Source organism: Engraulis encrasicolus, unplaced genomic scaffold (genome assembly GCF_034702125.1).
Source record: "Engraulis encrasicolus isolate BLACKSEA-1 unplaced genomic scaffold, IST_EnEncr_1.0 scaffold_634_np1212, whole genome shotgun sequence".
Taxonomy (NCBI): domain Eukaryota; kingdom Metazoa; phylum Chordata; class Actinopteri; order Clupeiformes; family Engraulidae; genus Engraulis; species Engraulis encrasicolus.
Window position 1 is genome coordinate 1,744 of NW_026945955.1, and position 15,504 is coordinate 17,247.

General features: G+C 45.5%; 2 protein-coding genes and 1 pseudogene across 2 annotated transcripts; all 3 read left to right on the forward strand.

The window, feature by feature from the left end:
* Positions 1-315: 315 nt before the first annotated feature.
* On the forward strand, positions 316-4,791 carry LOC134444623 (tripartite motif-containing protein 16-like). Its single transcript, XM_063193877.1, has 7 exons — positions 316-903; positions 1,268-1,363; positions 1,575-1,808; positions 1,893-2,049; positions 2,335-2,394; positions 2,662-2,905; positions 4,464-4,791. The coding sequence occupies exons 1-7, from the start codon at positions 316-318 to the stop codon at positions 4,789-4,791; spliced, it is 1,707 nt and encodes a 568-aa protein (XP_063049947.1).
* Positions 4,792-4,931: 140 nt separating this feature from the next.
* On the forward strand, positions 4,932-8,491 carry LOC134444622 (uncharacterized; annotated as a pseudogene).
* A 1,660-nt stretch (positions 8,492-10,151) lies between these two features.
* On the forward strand, positions 10,152-14,228 carry LOC134444625 (tripartite motif-containing protein 16-like). Its single transcript, XM_063193878.1, has 6 exons — positions 10,152-10,997; positions 11,234-11,329; positions 11,530-11,763; positions 12,229-12,385; positions 12,721-12,780; positions 13,231-14,228. Exons 1-6 carry the CDS (start codon positions 10,404-10,406, stop codon positions 13,740-13,742), a joined length of 1,653 nt encoding a protein of 550 aa, XP_063049948.1. The 5' UTR covers positions 10,152-10,403; the 3' UTR covers positions 13,743-14,228.
* Positions 14,229-15,504: the final 1,276 nt, after the last annotated feature.

Below are 15,504 nucleotides of genomic sequence, written 5' to 3' on the forward strand. Positions count from 1 at the left end.
TCCATGGGCTTCGCCAAATCTATCAGTAGCCCCATATACTGTACAAACATATACTACAGGTTACAGGTTTCCTCTCCATTTCAAGAGAGAATGGCCTCAAACGCTCAATGTCGTATCCTTACAACACATGCCCATGATGAAAATGTCAACACGGGTGGAGCTAAATCTCGAGCCAAGTGCGTCATACACCTCTACAGATAAAATGTGCTTCCAGTTCTACCTGTATTAGCAGATTCCTCCTCCAGATTTTTAAAGAAACGAAACTATGCACCACTTATACTGAGTCTACCTTATGGGTTACATTACCAGAAGAAAATGGCTGAAGCTGCTGTGGAAGATCAAGATCCCTTTCACTGTTCTGTTTGTTTGGGGCCCCTGAGGGATCCAGCAACCATTCCATGTGGACACAGTTATTGCATGAGTTGTATCAGTGGTTGTTGGGATCAAGAGGACCAGAAGGGTGAGTACAGCTGCCCTCAATGCAGAGAGACATTTAGCCCACGGCCTGTCTTGAGGAAAAGCACCATGTTGGCTGAGCTGGTGGACAAAATGAGGAAGAGTACTCAGACTGCTTCTCCTCCTCCTCCTGCTCTATATGCTGAACCAGGGGATGTGGAGTGTGACCTCTGCACAGAGATAAAACTCAAAGCTGTCAAGTCCTGCCTGGTGTGTCTGCTCTCTCTTTGTCAGACACACATTGAGCCTCACTACAACACGCCTGCATTGAAGAAACACAAACTGGTCCGGGCCAGACATCTACAACAGAAGATCTGCTCTCAGCACAATAGGCTGATTGAGGTGTTTTGTCGCACTGATCAGAAGTGGATCTGCATGTTGTGCACCATGGATGAACACAAAGGCCATGATACAGTTCCAGCTGCAGCAGAACGGAAGGAGAGAGAGGTAAGAGCTAAAAAAACCCCACTGATGTTAACTGTTGGTCAAAGCAGTTAGGTAAATCTAAAAACCTAAATCTAAATCTACTGAATATTATATGGATATATGGAAACACAAGAAGGATACTCTTCGAATACAATCTCTGGCACTGTTCTTTGGTGAAAACAGCTAGCGTAAAAGTGTTGTGTGTGTGTGTGTTGTGTGTGTGTGTGTGTGTGTGTGTGTGTGTGTGTGTGTGTGTGTGTGTGTGTGTGTGTGTGTGTGTGTGTGTGTGTGTGAGTGTGTGTGTGTGTGTGTGTGTGTGTGTGTGTGTGTGTGTGTGTGTGTGTGTGTGTGTGTGTGTGTGTGTGTCCAATTTCACTTAAATTAGAAAGAGATTGGGAAGACCGGAACAGAATTCCAGCAGAGAATTCAAAAGAGAGAAAAGGAACAGCAGATGATCCAGGAAGCTGTGGCATCATATCAGGTCAGGAATCATTTTACATATGAAGGAATAAATAAATAAGGAGACGGAAAAAAAACTTTATTCAGTCCAGTTGTACATACTGTAAAGGTAACATTTTACTCACTAAGGACCTTCTCTTCTCTTCTCTTCTCTTCTCTTCTCTTCTCTTCTCTTCTCTTCTCTTCTCTTCTCTTCTCTTCTCTTCTCTTCTCTTCTCTTGTATTTTATGTAGCACTCTGCCCAAGAGGCAGAGCAGCACAGTGAGAAGATCTTCACAGAGCTGCTGCAGTCTATTGAGAGGAGACGTTCTGAGGTGAGGGAGCTGATCAGAGCTCAGCAGAAGGCAGCAGTGAAAGATGCTGAAGATGTTTTGGAGGAACTGGAGCAGGAGCTGGCTGAGTTGAGGAGGGGACATGCTGAGTTAGATAAGCTCTCAAGTGAAGAGGATCATGTCCATGTCCTCCAGGTAGCTATACTCACATTCTTGTATAGTTTTACTCACATTCATGTATAGTTCTTACATCTGATTGACATTTTCTTTATTTTGCAGAGTTTTAAGGTATTGAAGGCCTCTGTATCCGAGACTTCACCCAGCATCAGTCTTAATCCGGACATGTCATTTAAGGACCTGAGTACATCTTTGTCTGCTTTGAAACGTGAAGTGGACAACCTCTTCAAACAAGATGTGATGAAGATATCTACAGACGGTAAATGTGCAGAGGATTATTATGGTGCTCATGAAATGTCATGAAAATATGTTTTAGGAATAAAGAAACAGTCTGTCAAAGCTGATGAAAAATGGCAATGTCCAAGTCACAGTGCATTACTGAAGACCCTGTGTTATGTCCTAATAGTGTGGTACTATAGTTAACTTTTCAAATGACTATTGCAGTGTGCCACAGGAGGTACGACGTGCATTATACAGGATATAATAACTTATTAAAGCATTGTTCTTTCTTATTGCCCTCCCTTCTTATATCTCTTTTCTTTAGTGGCCCGGTTGGAGATCATCATTCACAAGGAGCCAAAAACCAGGGAGGACTTTTTAAAGTGTAAGCAAATAATTAGGATAATTATTCTGATAATTTTTGTTCTGATCTATATTATCTATAAGTGCAGATGGCAGATACACTTCTACAGTAATAATGAGCTTGTGGACAATACAGACAAGATTGTAAGCTTAATGTGTAGGCCTTTAAGGGTGGGTGTAAACAATACAGTGACCAAAAATGCTGCCGAGATGTTGAATTTACCCATACACTATGAGAGAAAAATAGACTTAAGATATCATTTAAATTGTTCTTTTTCATCCCCTCCAGACTCCTGTAATATGACATTTGATCCAAACACAGCACACAGCCAGATCACTCTGTCTGAAGGGAACAAGAGGGCGACAAGTGGAGAGAAGCAGTGTTACCCAGATCATCCTGAAAGATTTACATGTTTTCCTCAGGTGCTGAGTAAACAGGGCTTTTGTAGACATGCTTACTGGGAGGTTGAGCTGGACCAGAAAAATATTTCTGAGGTTGAAATTGCAGCAGTATACAAAAGCATAGGCACTTTGTGTGATTTTCAAAATGATGAGAAATCCTGGTGTCTGGTATGGAGAAGAGGGCAATGCAGTTTCTGGCACCTCAATAAAAAAACTGATATCTCCATCATTCCCACCTATAAAATAGGAGTGTATGTAGATCACAGGAAAGGAAAGCTGTCCTTCTACAATGTCTCTCACATAATGACCCTTTTGCATACTGTTAGCACAAAATTCACTGAACCCATTTATTCTGGGTTGTGGGTGAAGAGTGGTTCGGTAAAACTTTGCTGTTAACAAGATTTCTGTTGGCTTGACTACATGGTAAAAATCAAACATCTTTGAAACTCATTGAAAGTAATATGAGGCCAGGAGGGAACTTGGTATCAGTCATGCAAACCCAAGAGAGTTTGTGGGATAATTTATATGGTGGATACAATGAGGTGGGATAAAATCCTTTAGAAATAAATGTTGCAATCCACAGCACTTTTGAGCAGGTGGTGCTAGTATATGCTTTGTTCAATTAAAGGAGTATGACACTATTTTGGGGCTTAATACAGTTAAAATAGTTGGCTGGGGTTTATAAAGGTGATAAAGTGTCTTATTTTTCATGTAAGCCGTTGTCTTGCTTTAAGACAAGTTAAACGAGGGAGCATGTCGCTAAGCTAGTGAAAGTCAATGGATCCGTGTAGCATGCTACAATGCTACACGGATCCATTGACTTTCGCTGGCTTAGTGACATATTCCCCCTTCTAACTTGTCTTAAAGCAAGACAACGCTTAACATGAAAAATAAAGACGCTTTACCACCTTTATAAACCCCAGCATGTGGTGGCTACGTCCGGGATTGAAACTAGATAACGAGCCGGCTTTGTTTGTGTTTGTAGCTAGCGTGAGGCTATTTGGAAGTTAACTTCTGTCAGTGGCATTTTCTAGAAGGTGAACTACGTGTATACGCTAGTGATCTGCATTGTACGTAGCTGTGACTGTACAGCATATCAGTCAGTCTGTTTTTCCATTAATTGGGTGAAGTAACAATCATGCATAGCCTAATTATATGACAGGCCTACTGTATACCGTCAAGATTGCTTTTTTTTTTCCTTGCCAGATTTAAAGTCCACCAGGAATTGCTCTGGTGTTTTTAGATCATGTACTGAATACATACATAACACAGACATGAAATAAAATGATGTTTCAAAATGGCAAACAAAGTTTCCTTAATTTCTCCTAGTTTGAAAAGGTGTGTGATTATACATACAAAAGTGCTGTATCTAGTGTAAAATTTCAGACGTATGTATTTATATAGTCTTATTTCTATTCTCCTACATCTAAGGTAGACTTTAGCCTACTTTGTAAGACAGCCCTGCCCTTTCCTTTGGCAACTGGACTGTAACGTGACCATCAATATTCAAAATTTAATTCAATATCTTGGTGAGAAACCTCAACCCTCCAAGAAGACCCAAGGGTGCCTGCTCACTACAGCAAGGGACTGGCAGCTCTTGGTTGATCTGGGGAGACACTTGCGATTCCCAGACAACATCGCAACTACGACACTCCGCCCTGATATGGTGTTGACGTCTACGTCCAGCAGGCAGGTGGTGCTCCTCGAGCTAACAGTTCCCTGGGAGGACCGAATGGAGGAAGCTCAGGAGAGGAAGAGAGCGAAATATGCGGATCTGGTGGCTGAGTGCCGTAGGAATGGTTGGATTGCCCGCTGTGAGCCAATAGAGGTGGGTTGCAGAGGCTTCGCGGGCAGATCCCTACACCGTGTCCTTGGGCTCCTTGGAATTCATGGACTGCACAGGAGAAGAGCCACCAAGAACATCTTGGAAGCAGCGGAGAAGGCTTCACGGTGGCTTTGGTTGAGGAGGGGTGAGGCGTGGCGTAGTGCGCTACCTGGACACAAGTCAGGGAACTGATCACCCCCGGCTGGGTCGCCCGGTGAGGGTGTATGACTTAAGACCCGAAACGCCCAATGATCGCAGGAGAGTCACTGAAGATGTGTCCAGGTTGCACCACTAGGTGTATTACAAGTCTATTCAAACATGGCATTGCCATTGACTTCCAGGAAAGACTGGATGACAACCTCGAAAGTGTGGTGACAGCTGGAGAGACAGAGGACAGCTCGGAGAGACGGCAACTGGGGCAGGGAGGGGTAGCATCCCGAGCTGCAGCTCCCGCAAGGGAGCACCCGAACAACGCTACGATGAACCCTAAAGAGATATACCCCCAAGGGTGCCCGAGAGGGGGGGAGAATGAGCACCCTAATCGGACGGATTTTCTGGTAATGACCCCTGCAAATGGACAATCGACTATGAGCGCAGTCTGCAAATGTGGCAAGGTCTGCAAAAATCTGACCGGTCTTAAGATACATCAGACCAAGATGCGCTGCTTAAGGAATCTTGTGGTGCAACGCACAGTGCCAGTACCCAGTACAGCATCTGGTGAGACGGAGGAGGATCCAGGCCCGGAGACACCCCACAGTGCCCAGAGCCTCCGTGCACCACCGGCGACACCCCAAAGCAGGCCATCGGAACATCGTCGAATTTTGTGGCCCGCTGCCAACAAGGAGTCGGAGTGGCAGCAGTTTGATGTCGATGTCGATTCAGCCCTTGAAGCAGCAGCAAAGGGTGATGTAGAGCAGCGGCTCAGGACAATGAGCACACTCATAATATGCATCGCATCAGACAGGTTTGGCATCAAGGACCAACATGCCACCAAGACTTCAACAGCACCAATTCCAAACCGGCGTGAGAAGAAGATCTCTCAACTCAGAAAGGAGCTGAGGATACTAAGGAGCCAGTTCAAGAAGGCTAATGACGATGAGAAGGCAGCTTTGGCAGAGCTGAGGGGTATGCTAAGGGAGAAGCTACTCACTCTCCGCCGGGCAGAGTGGCACAGGAAGAGGGGCAAAGAGAGGGCTCGCAAGCGCAGCGCCTTCATTGCAAACCCATTTGGTTTTGCAAGGAAACTGCTGGGAGAGAAACGCAGTGGTCAGCTCTCGTGTCCTAAGGAAGACATCAACCGCCACATAAGTAACACCTACAGCGACAGCATGAGAGACAAAGACCTCGGCCACTGTGATGTCTTAGTATGCCCCCCTGAACCTAGCACCCTGTTTGACATCAGCGCACCCACCCTGAAGGAAGTCAAAGAAGTCATCAAAGCTTCCAGAGCAGCATCAGCACCAGGCCCAAGTGGGGTTCCATACAAGGTCTTCAAGCAGTGTCCCCGCCTGCTGGAGCGCCTATGGAAGATCTTCAGAGTGATCTGGAAGAAAGGGAAGGTACCCGATCAGTGGAACTATGCAGAAGGAGTATGGATCCCCAAGGTGGAGAACGCCAAGGACATCGAAGAGTTCAGGTCAATCTCCCTTCTCAGCGCAGAGTGCAAGGCCTTCTTCAAGATCGTTTCCAATCGCCTCATGAGATATCTGCTCAAGAACTCCTACATCGATACCTCGATGCAGAAAGGAGGAGTCCCAGGAGTCCCATGGTGCATCGAGCACACTCTGGCAGTACTGTGGCTGGACCTTGCCAATGCTTAAGGGTCTATTCCACACAAGCTGGTGGAATTATCCCTGTGTAAGTACCATGTCCCAGTTAAAGTGCGCCACCTCATCCTCGACTACTACGACCATTTTAGTCTGAGGGTGTCTTCTGGGGCAACAATATCAGATTGGTCTGGAAAAAGGAATCATCACTGGCTGCACGATCTCTGTGTCTCTGCTTGCCCTCGCCATGAACATGTTCGTTAAGTCAGCAGAAGTGGAGTGTCGAGGACAACTGTCAAGATCTGGTACCCGGCAGCCACAGATAAGAGCATTCATGGATCACGGTAACCACAACATCAGTGCCTGGATGCAGATGGCTCCTGCAAGGTCTGGACCGACTCATCTCTTGGGCGAGAATGAGTTTCAAGCCGGGGAAGTCCAGGTCCCTGGTCTTGAGGAAAGGGAAGGTGACAGACCGCTTCCGATTCAAGCTGGGAGACACCACCATCCCATCTGTATCCGAGAAACCAGTGAAGAGCCTTGGAAAGCTCTTCACTGGCGACCTGAAGGACACCAGGGCACGCCAGGCAGCCAGTGATGACCTCAACCAGTGGCTCTCAGCGGTAGACAAGAGTGGACTTCCCGGGAAGTTCAAGGCCTGGATCTACCAGCACAACATCCTGCCTCGCCTCCTTTGGCCACTGCTAATGTACGAAATCCCAGTCACAACCGTGGAGAGCTTTGAGCGAAAGATCAGCCAGCACCTGCGCAGGTGGCTGGGCCTGCCACGGAGTCTGAGCAGTATAGCACTGTTTGGACATGGGACTAAGCTCCAGCTTCCGTTCAGCAGTGTCACCGAGGAGTTCAAGGTGGCCCGAGCCAAAGAGGTCCTGCTTTACAGAGACTCCTCTGATGGGAAGGTATCCTCAGCAGGGGTGGAGGTTCGCACAGGAAGGAAGTGGCGAGCCCATGACGCAGTGGAGAGAGCAGAGGCAAGGCTGCGGCACAGTACCTTAGTAGGCACTGTGGCCACAGGGCGCGCAGGGCTGGGCAGCATCCCGAAGCCTTGCTTCAGCAAAGCCAAAGGGAAGGAAAGGCGGAAGCTCATACAGGAGGAGGTTCGGGCAGAGGTGGAAGAGGCTCGCCTCAGCAGAGTGGTGGGCATGAGCAAGCAGGGGGCTTGGACTAAGTGGGAACACGTCACGAACCGCAAGATCACGTGGACTGAGCTGTGGAAGGCGGAGCCACACCATTTCAAGTTTCTTGTCCAATCTGCTTACGATGTACTTCCAAGCCCTCCTAACCTGTTCACCAGCGGCCTGACAGACTCGCCTGTGTGTCAGCTCTGCCAGAGGAGGGGATCTTTAGAACACATCCTCAGCTGTTGCTCAAAGGCCTTGGCAGGAGATGGCAGATATCGTTGGTGCCACGACCAAGTCCTGCGGGCAATAGCAGACACCATCTGCACCGGCATCAGTGTCAGCAAGGGGCAACAACCAACCAAGAGCGCAATTGCTTTCGTCCGAGCAGGTGAGAAACCTCAACCCTCCAAGAAGACCCAAGGGGGCCTGCTCACTACAGCAAGGGACTGGCAGCTCTTGGTTGATCTGGGGAGACAGTTGCGATTCCCAGACAACATCGCAACTACGACACTCCGCCCTGATATGGTGTTGACGTCTACGTCCAGCAGGCAGGTGGTGCTCCTCGAGCTAACAGTTCCCTGGGTGGACCGAATGGAGGAAGCTCAGGAGAGGAAGAGAGCTAAATATGCGGATCTTGTGGCTGAGTGCCGGAGGAATGGTTGGATTGCCCGCTGTGAGCCAATAGAGGTGGGTTGCAGAGGCTTCGCGGGCAGATCCCTACACCGTGTCCTTGGGCTCCTTGGAATTCATGGACTGCACAGGAGAAGAGCCACCAAGAACATCTTGGAAGCAGCGGAGAAGGCTTCACGGTGGCTTTGGTTGAGGAGGGGTGAGGCGTGGCGTAGTGCGCTACCTGGACACAAGTCGGGGAACTGATCACCCCCGGCTGGGTCGCCCGGTGAGGGTGTATGACTTAAGACCCGAAACACCCAATGATCGCGGGAGAGTCACTGAAGATGTGTCCAGGTTGCACCACTAGGTGTATTGCAAGTCTTGCAAGAACATGCTTTAGTAGTCCTTGTCATTTGCAATCAGGTTATTGAATGGTGAGAAAGCCCATTAGGAAAAGGTCAAAATTATGCGAAGCCAAGGCACGAGGTCAGGTCAGAAGCTGGAGTAAAGTCCAGGAGGAACTAGGAAGAACTAGTTACAGTGGCCTACCTCCCATCCACTCATTTTGCTTGTGACTGTGCTTTGCTGATGTCCTGCCTGCCTCGGAGAAAGCGCAGACCTACTAATGTCCCTGCTGTCAGCCTAGAGACGAAGCAACTGCTGGGTGTCTTCACATTTCAACATCCAAGCCGCAAAGGAGAAAAGGACATTTGAATTATGATTTTGTGAGATATCGAATAAAACTTCTATCATCCATCAATGATGTCTTGCCTCGTACAAGGAAACAAGCAAAAGTGACCGCACCACTGATGCTACCTAGTGGAAAAGGATCGCCACCGCATGCACCAACACAGCAGACACTCATCATACAGAAGGCCTACAACACTTGTAACACATTCATCATGGGAAAAAATGCTAAATGTGCTGTATGAGTTGTTTATGACATTTTGTATCTAGTATCATATGGTATAAGGCAACAATCATCCACTGGGACAATGACACTGAAATATTACTATTTTTTGCACAGCATAAAAAGCAGCATGGCAAGAGTTGACACAGTGTATTTGTAAAGTTGTCACGTAATACCATCAGAGTGTCAGGCACACACACACACACACGCACACACACACACACACACACACACACACACACACACACACACACACACACACACACACACACACACACACACACACACACACACACACACACACACACACACACACACACACACACACACACACACACACACACACACAGACTAAGAGTTCTCACAGCACATCAAATGCCTAACAACGCATTAGAGAACATTATTTTCTGATTCTGACTGACAGTCCATGTGTCCAATCGTTGACCTTGTCGCTCAGGCATGGGTAGGGCCTACCGTGAGGGGGGAGGCAAGATGTTACAGATTCTAACAGCACTGACAGGGCCCCTGGAAGGATGCTGATAACATAATTTGTTATTTTGGGGGCCCAGAATTTGAATCTTTCATGGGGCCCAACATTTTTAGCCGCTCCCCTGCGCTCTGGTGCGCTATATGCCTACCTGATGATGGTGCACCTGTTCTCAGAAGTGGATAAAAAAACTGGTTGAGGACATCACCTCATCAAGGTGTTCTGCCAGTAATACAGCTAATTGATGAATGGAAAGACAAAGAAAAGAAATACGAAACCTATCTGAAGAAAAAAAGACAAAAGGATAGGCCTACAAAAACAGAGATTGATTCAAGTTCTCATGCTCACTGTCAGCTGCTGATGGCATAATGTGGTGCAAAAAACTCCTCTTATTGGTTATTTTAGGACTAGCTTCTAATTGAATATTAATATCAGGGTAAAAGATTATACAATGACAGAGAACAAATATTTCTGTAGGCAGCTCCGAAACGCATTCATTTATTTTACATCACTTGTCCGAGGACCTGCTGCAGCTAGTGGGCGGTAATGAGTAACTTCCATCTCTAAACCTTCTCTTATTCCTTTGCTGCCACTTTCGCTTTCGCTTTGCTCTTCGTTTCCAGGGACACTGCTAGATTACGTGCCACGAGAGGCGACACAACAGGCTCATTCTATTATGAATGAATCGAAATGTAGCCTTATCGACTAGGTCCTACTTAAAAGTGAAAGGACATTTAATTTAGCCTAGATTGACATCACATTCGCTGTTCTGGTAAGCTTTTCGCTGAGTTCAGTACTCCTCTTCTCACTCAGCCTACTTCAGAAGAAACGGAACTTATATTTATAGTCTAGTTTGCAGGGTGGGTTGACAAGGTTGGCCGAAGAAAATGGCCGAAGCTGCTGTGGAAGATCAAGATCCCTTTCGCTGTTCTGTTTGTTTGGAGCCACTGCGGGATCCAGTAACTATTCCATGTGGACACAGTTATTGCATGAGTTGTATCAGTGGTTGCTGGGATCAAGAGGACCAGAAGGGTGAGTACAGCTGCCCTCAATGCAGAGAGACATTTACTCCGCGGCCTGTCTTGAGGAAAAGCACCATGTTGGCTGAGTTGGTGGACAAAATGAGGAAGAGTGGCTTTCAGACTGCTTCTCCTCCTCCTCCTGCTCCATGTGCTGAACCAGGGGACATCGAGTGTGACCTCTGCACAGAGATAAAACTCAAAGCTGTCAAGTCCTGCCTGGTGTGTCTGATCTCTCTCTGTCAGACACACATTGAGCCTCACTACAACATCCCTGCTTTCAAAAAGCATACACTGGTCCAGACCTCCAGACATCTACAACAGAAAATCTGCTCTCAGCACGATAGGCTGATTGAGGTGTTTTGTCGCACTGATGAGAAGTGTATCTGCATGTTGTGCACCATGGATGAACACAAAGGCCACAATACAGTTTCAGCTGCAGCAGAAAGAAAGGAAAAAGAGGTAAGCGCTCAATCACTGATGTTGTCAGCCCAAGTGATTTCATTCATTACAAACATTACAAAAATGCCAGACAGAAATATTCTCTCTAAACTGTGCACAGATAAGAGTTGTCTATACGGGAAAACAAGATGGAAGTGTGTGTGTGTTTGTGTGACTGGTGTGTGTGTGTGTGTGTGTGTGTGTGTGTGTGTGTGTGTGTGTGTGTGTGTGTGTATGTGTGAATGGATTTAAAATAGAATGAGCTGGGGAAGACAAGAACTGAATTCCAGCAGAGAATTCGGAAGAGAAAAAAGGAACTGCTGGAGTTACGGGAGGCTGTGTCATCCTATCAGGTCAGTACTGTAGCCTACTGTCTAAATAAGGGGACTGAAAACAAATATGTCTTGATTCAGTTTCACATACTAAGGTTGCATTTGACTCACTTGCCACTAAGCCTATTCTATTCTATTCTGTTCTATTCTATTATATTCGACTCTACTGTATTCAATTCGACTGCATTCTAATATATTCTATTCTACTGTATTTTATGTAGCACTCTGCTCAAGAGGCAGAGCAGCACAGTGAGAAGACCTTCATGGAGCTGCTGCAGTCTATTGAGAGGAGACGCTCTGAGGTGAGAGAGCAGATCAGAGCTCAGAAGAAAGAAGCAGCCAAAGATGCTGAAGATGTTTTGGAGAAACTGGAGCAGGAGCTGGCTGAGTTGAAGAGGGGACATGCTGAGTTGGAGAAGCTCTCACTTGAGGAAGATCACGTTCATTTCCTCCAGGTAGGTTTCACAGTGAGCAGTTCCTATAAACGTTCTATTCACATCCTTGGGACAGGGCCACGCTTGTTGCATATGCACATGCACTTTTTGTACACAAACGTGTCAACATACACATTTTATGTCAATCCTACACACGGTATAGCAGTAGCCACAAGGTAGACAGACACGTGCGTACAGTGCAATTGACAAAAAATCACGAGGGGCGATCTTCTGAACCTCTTTGCAGAGGTCGTGGTAGATTCCAGCAATGATGAAAAATATTAATGAGAGGTCTTGTTTCTATCTGCCCTACATGATGCCTCCAGTATTGTACGTAGTGTTCGGATAGCTCTTTTGCAAGTATGTGCGCTCGGTGACATGCGGCTGCATGCGTAATATAGGCCTAAGCTAAGTCACAAGTATGTCCCGCAAGTATGTCCAGGCCTTGTAGTCCATACGTATTGACATTTCTTCTTTATTTTAAAGAGTTTTCAGGTCCTGAAATCCTCTGTATCCAAGACTTCGCCCAGCATCAGTCTCAATCCACACATGTCATTTCTGGACCTGAGTAAATCTCTGTCTGCTTTGAAACGTGAAGTGGACGAACTCTGCAAACAGAACATGACAAAGATATCTGGAGAAGGTACAGTATATGTGCAGAGGAAATTAGATTTGCAAGTATTCCTGAATTGCTCATGGAATGTCATGAAACATACACCTCAAGTCAATTCAAGACGTACAGTAGGCTGAGATTTACTCTTATAGTTGTGTTAGGAACGAGTCTGTTGCATGATCAAGATGCTGATACAAAATAAAGAACTTTAATGAATTATGTTCTGTTGCATATTTGTAATTTATCAGTTCAAAGAAGGAAATTATAATTGATGAAACTCATGGTGTTGTTGAATTTGTTTTAATTTATTTAATTTTCCAAAGTAGATTCATGTGTCTTTCCTGCTCATATCTCCATTTCTTTAGTGGCCAGTGTGGAGATCATCATGCCCCAGGAGCCAAAAACCAGGGAGGAGTTTTTAAAGTGTGAGTAGCAATTATTCAGGATAATCAATAACTTGTATTCAGAATAATTATACCTATGGCCAGAGGACAGGCACACTAATGAGCTTGTGAAAAATAAGCTACGGAAAGACAGGAGTGGCAGTCAAAGGTTAATCGAGGTCTCTTCACAGTGACAGGAAATACACATACAGCTAATAAGGCAAATTCATCAGTTTTTCACTGGTGGAACCCTTGCACACAGGGGCCCACGGCTAAACACTGATAAGGCCCCCCATATGGAATTCCAAGGACAAAATCGGTGCCCCACCACCAATACTGGGGGTCTTGAGCCCATGGCCAACTGCCCTACTCACCCTCCCTATAGCTCCACCTCTGAGTAATATCATTTTTGCAGAGTTGAGCTTAGCTATGCAACACATCTGATTTGTTTATGTTATAAATCATCTGTATTTTCTTTTTTTTCTACTCCAGACTCCTGTAATATGACATTCGATCCAAACACAGCACACAGCACGATCACTCTGTCTGAAGGGAACAAGAAGGCGACACGTAAAGAGGAGCAGTCTTACCCAGATCATCCAGAAAGATTTTTAACTCATGCTCAGGTGTTAGGTGAACAGGGCTTTAGTGGACGTGTTTACTGGGAGGTTGAGCTGGATCCGACGGAATATCCTGAAGCTGATATTGCCGTAGCATATAAAAGTATCAGTGCCGAATGTGATTTTCGAAATGATGAGAAATCCTGGTGTCTCCTATGGATGATTGACCGATGCAGTTTCTGGCACCTGGATGAAAAAACATATATCTCCATCATTCCCACCTCTAGAATAGGAGTGTACGTGGATCACAGGGAAGGAAGGCTGTCCTTCTACAACGTCTCTGACACAATGACCCTTTTGCACACTGTCAATGTAACATTCACTGAACCCATTTATCCTGGCTTCTGGTTGGAATATAAAACTTCGGCCAAATTTTGTTCATGACATTCAGAAGATTAAGTCTACTTTCAATTCACTTGACAGCATTGCAGAAATCAAATAAATGAAAATGACACACAAATAATGTAACATCAAGGGAGACATTTAAATCAAACCCCAAAGTTGTGGGATTATATTAAAATGGAGTATAGAATGAGCAGGGATGAAAAACAAATCAAATTGCAAACCTTGCAAGTCACTTTTGAACAGATTGTGCTGGAGCATGTGATCTGGTCAATTAAATTCTACCAGTTGCATTTTCTAGAAGGGGAACTGGTGAACTACAAAGTAGTGGTCTGTGTTGTAACTGTTATGCTCTCAGTCTGTTTTTTCATTAATTATGTGAAGTAACAACAATGTGGTTAGGAGGGCACTGTGTATTGGATACTGTCTGGATTGATTCTTTTTTTCCTCCCCAGCAATTACTCTGCTGCCTTTCTTCACTAGATCAAGCGGTGAATACATATAACACATAAATAAAATAAAATTGTGTTGAAAATGGGCAAACAAAGTTTCCTTAATTTCTCCTATGCATCTACTTGTACATTTCTGGACTGTCTGCGCACAGGAACCAGTAAAAATTGGCGGTGAAGACTCCAAAAAGGAAATTAGCTCATATCTTGGCAATGACTACTTGTATCACCAACAACATTATCTCCCATATGTGCCCCATTTACACTGTGGACCATTGGCCCAGGATATTTTTGACCCAGGAACATTTGGTACAATTCACCTACCTTACTACCCCCCAACTCACACCAAATTCATGCTATCATGCAATATGGTCTCCCGTAGGGTGCTAAAATAAGAATATCTTTTATTTTATTTTCTCTGACGGGGTGATTGTGTTGGGACACTGTGTTGCAATGTGTGTGTGTGTGTGTGTGTGTGTGTGTGTGTGTGTGTGTGTGTGTGTGTGTGTGTGTGTGTGTGTGTGTGTGTGTGTGTGTGTGTGTGTGTGTGTGTGTGTGTGTGTGTGTGTGTGTGCTGAGCATGCATGAAGGGCAAGCATACTCCAGCATTTTCTGTGAGGAAATGCAGTCTAGTTATACATGTAATTTTGTAATTATTCACTTCTTTTAAAAGTGACAGGAAGTGTGAGACCAGCTAGAGAAAGAATAGTCATTAGATAAATGTCTACTATATAATGGAAGAACATAACACCTGAAAAATAGCGTTAATATATTATTCCCTGAGCTCATTTACTATGGGTTCTGTTTCATTTGGTAAAGGTGTACTCAGTTGACTATACAGGCAATCTTGAAAAAGTGAACAACAAATATAGAGTAAAATGCTGAAAATGACAAGATGAAGTAACTGAAAGAAGGCATGCAGTCACTAACATCAGTAGGCCTACACATGAGGTTTATGGTGTCCTTGGGATGCTGCAGAAGAGGCCTCATCAGGACACAGGATGAAGGATCAGTATTTGACTGGGAAATCCACAGTACAGTCAAAGAAAGTGGATGTAACCAAGAAGCGTCATTTTGTTTCCTTTCCGGTATCCACTTTATGTCGGGTGAACGCCCCTTTAGGAGACCTTCGGTTAGGAGACCTTCGGAGTCCTGAGGTTGAGAATCAATGAAGTCCCCTTAGCGCTGTAGATGGCGGTAGCGCACGTCTTGCGCAAACACCTCAAAAAGAGAAGAAGAAGTAGGGGACAACGCCCCCTTAGGAGACCCAACTTGAGCACACGCTTTTGCATTGAGTGGGCGTGGTTTGCGATATCTTTGTTTGATTCAGTATTTTTGGTACAGTACTCAACACT

Bases quoted from the DNA above. Each gene is read 5' to 3' on its own strand.
- LOC134444623 (XM_063193877.1), top strand. From the start codon at position 316: ATGGCTGAAGCTGCTGTGGAAGATCAAGATCCCTTTCACTGTTCTGTT. The intron at 904-1,267 runs GTAAGAGCTAAA...CACTTAAATTAG, and splicing joins CAGAACGGAAGGAGAGAGAG to AAAGAGATTGGGAAGACCGG. The intron at 2,906-4,463 runs GTGTGATTTTCA...TACGTCCAGCAG, and splicing joins TACAAAAGCATAGGCACTTT to GCAGGTGGTGCTCCTCGAGC.
- LOC134444625 (XM_063193878.1), top strand. From the start codon at position 10,404: ATGGCCGAAGCTGCTGTGGAAGATCAAGATCCCTTTCGCTGTTCTGTT. The intron at 11,764-12,228 runs GTAGGTTTCACA...TTTATTTTAAAG, and splicing joins ATCACGTTCATTTCCTCCAG to AGTTTTCAGGTCCTGAAATC. The intron at 12,386-12,720 runs GTACAGTATATG...CCATTTCTTTAG, and splicing joins GACAAAGATATCTGGAGAAG to TGGCCAGTGTGGAGATCATC.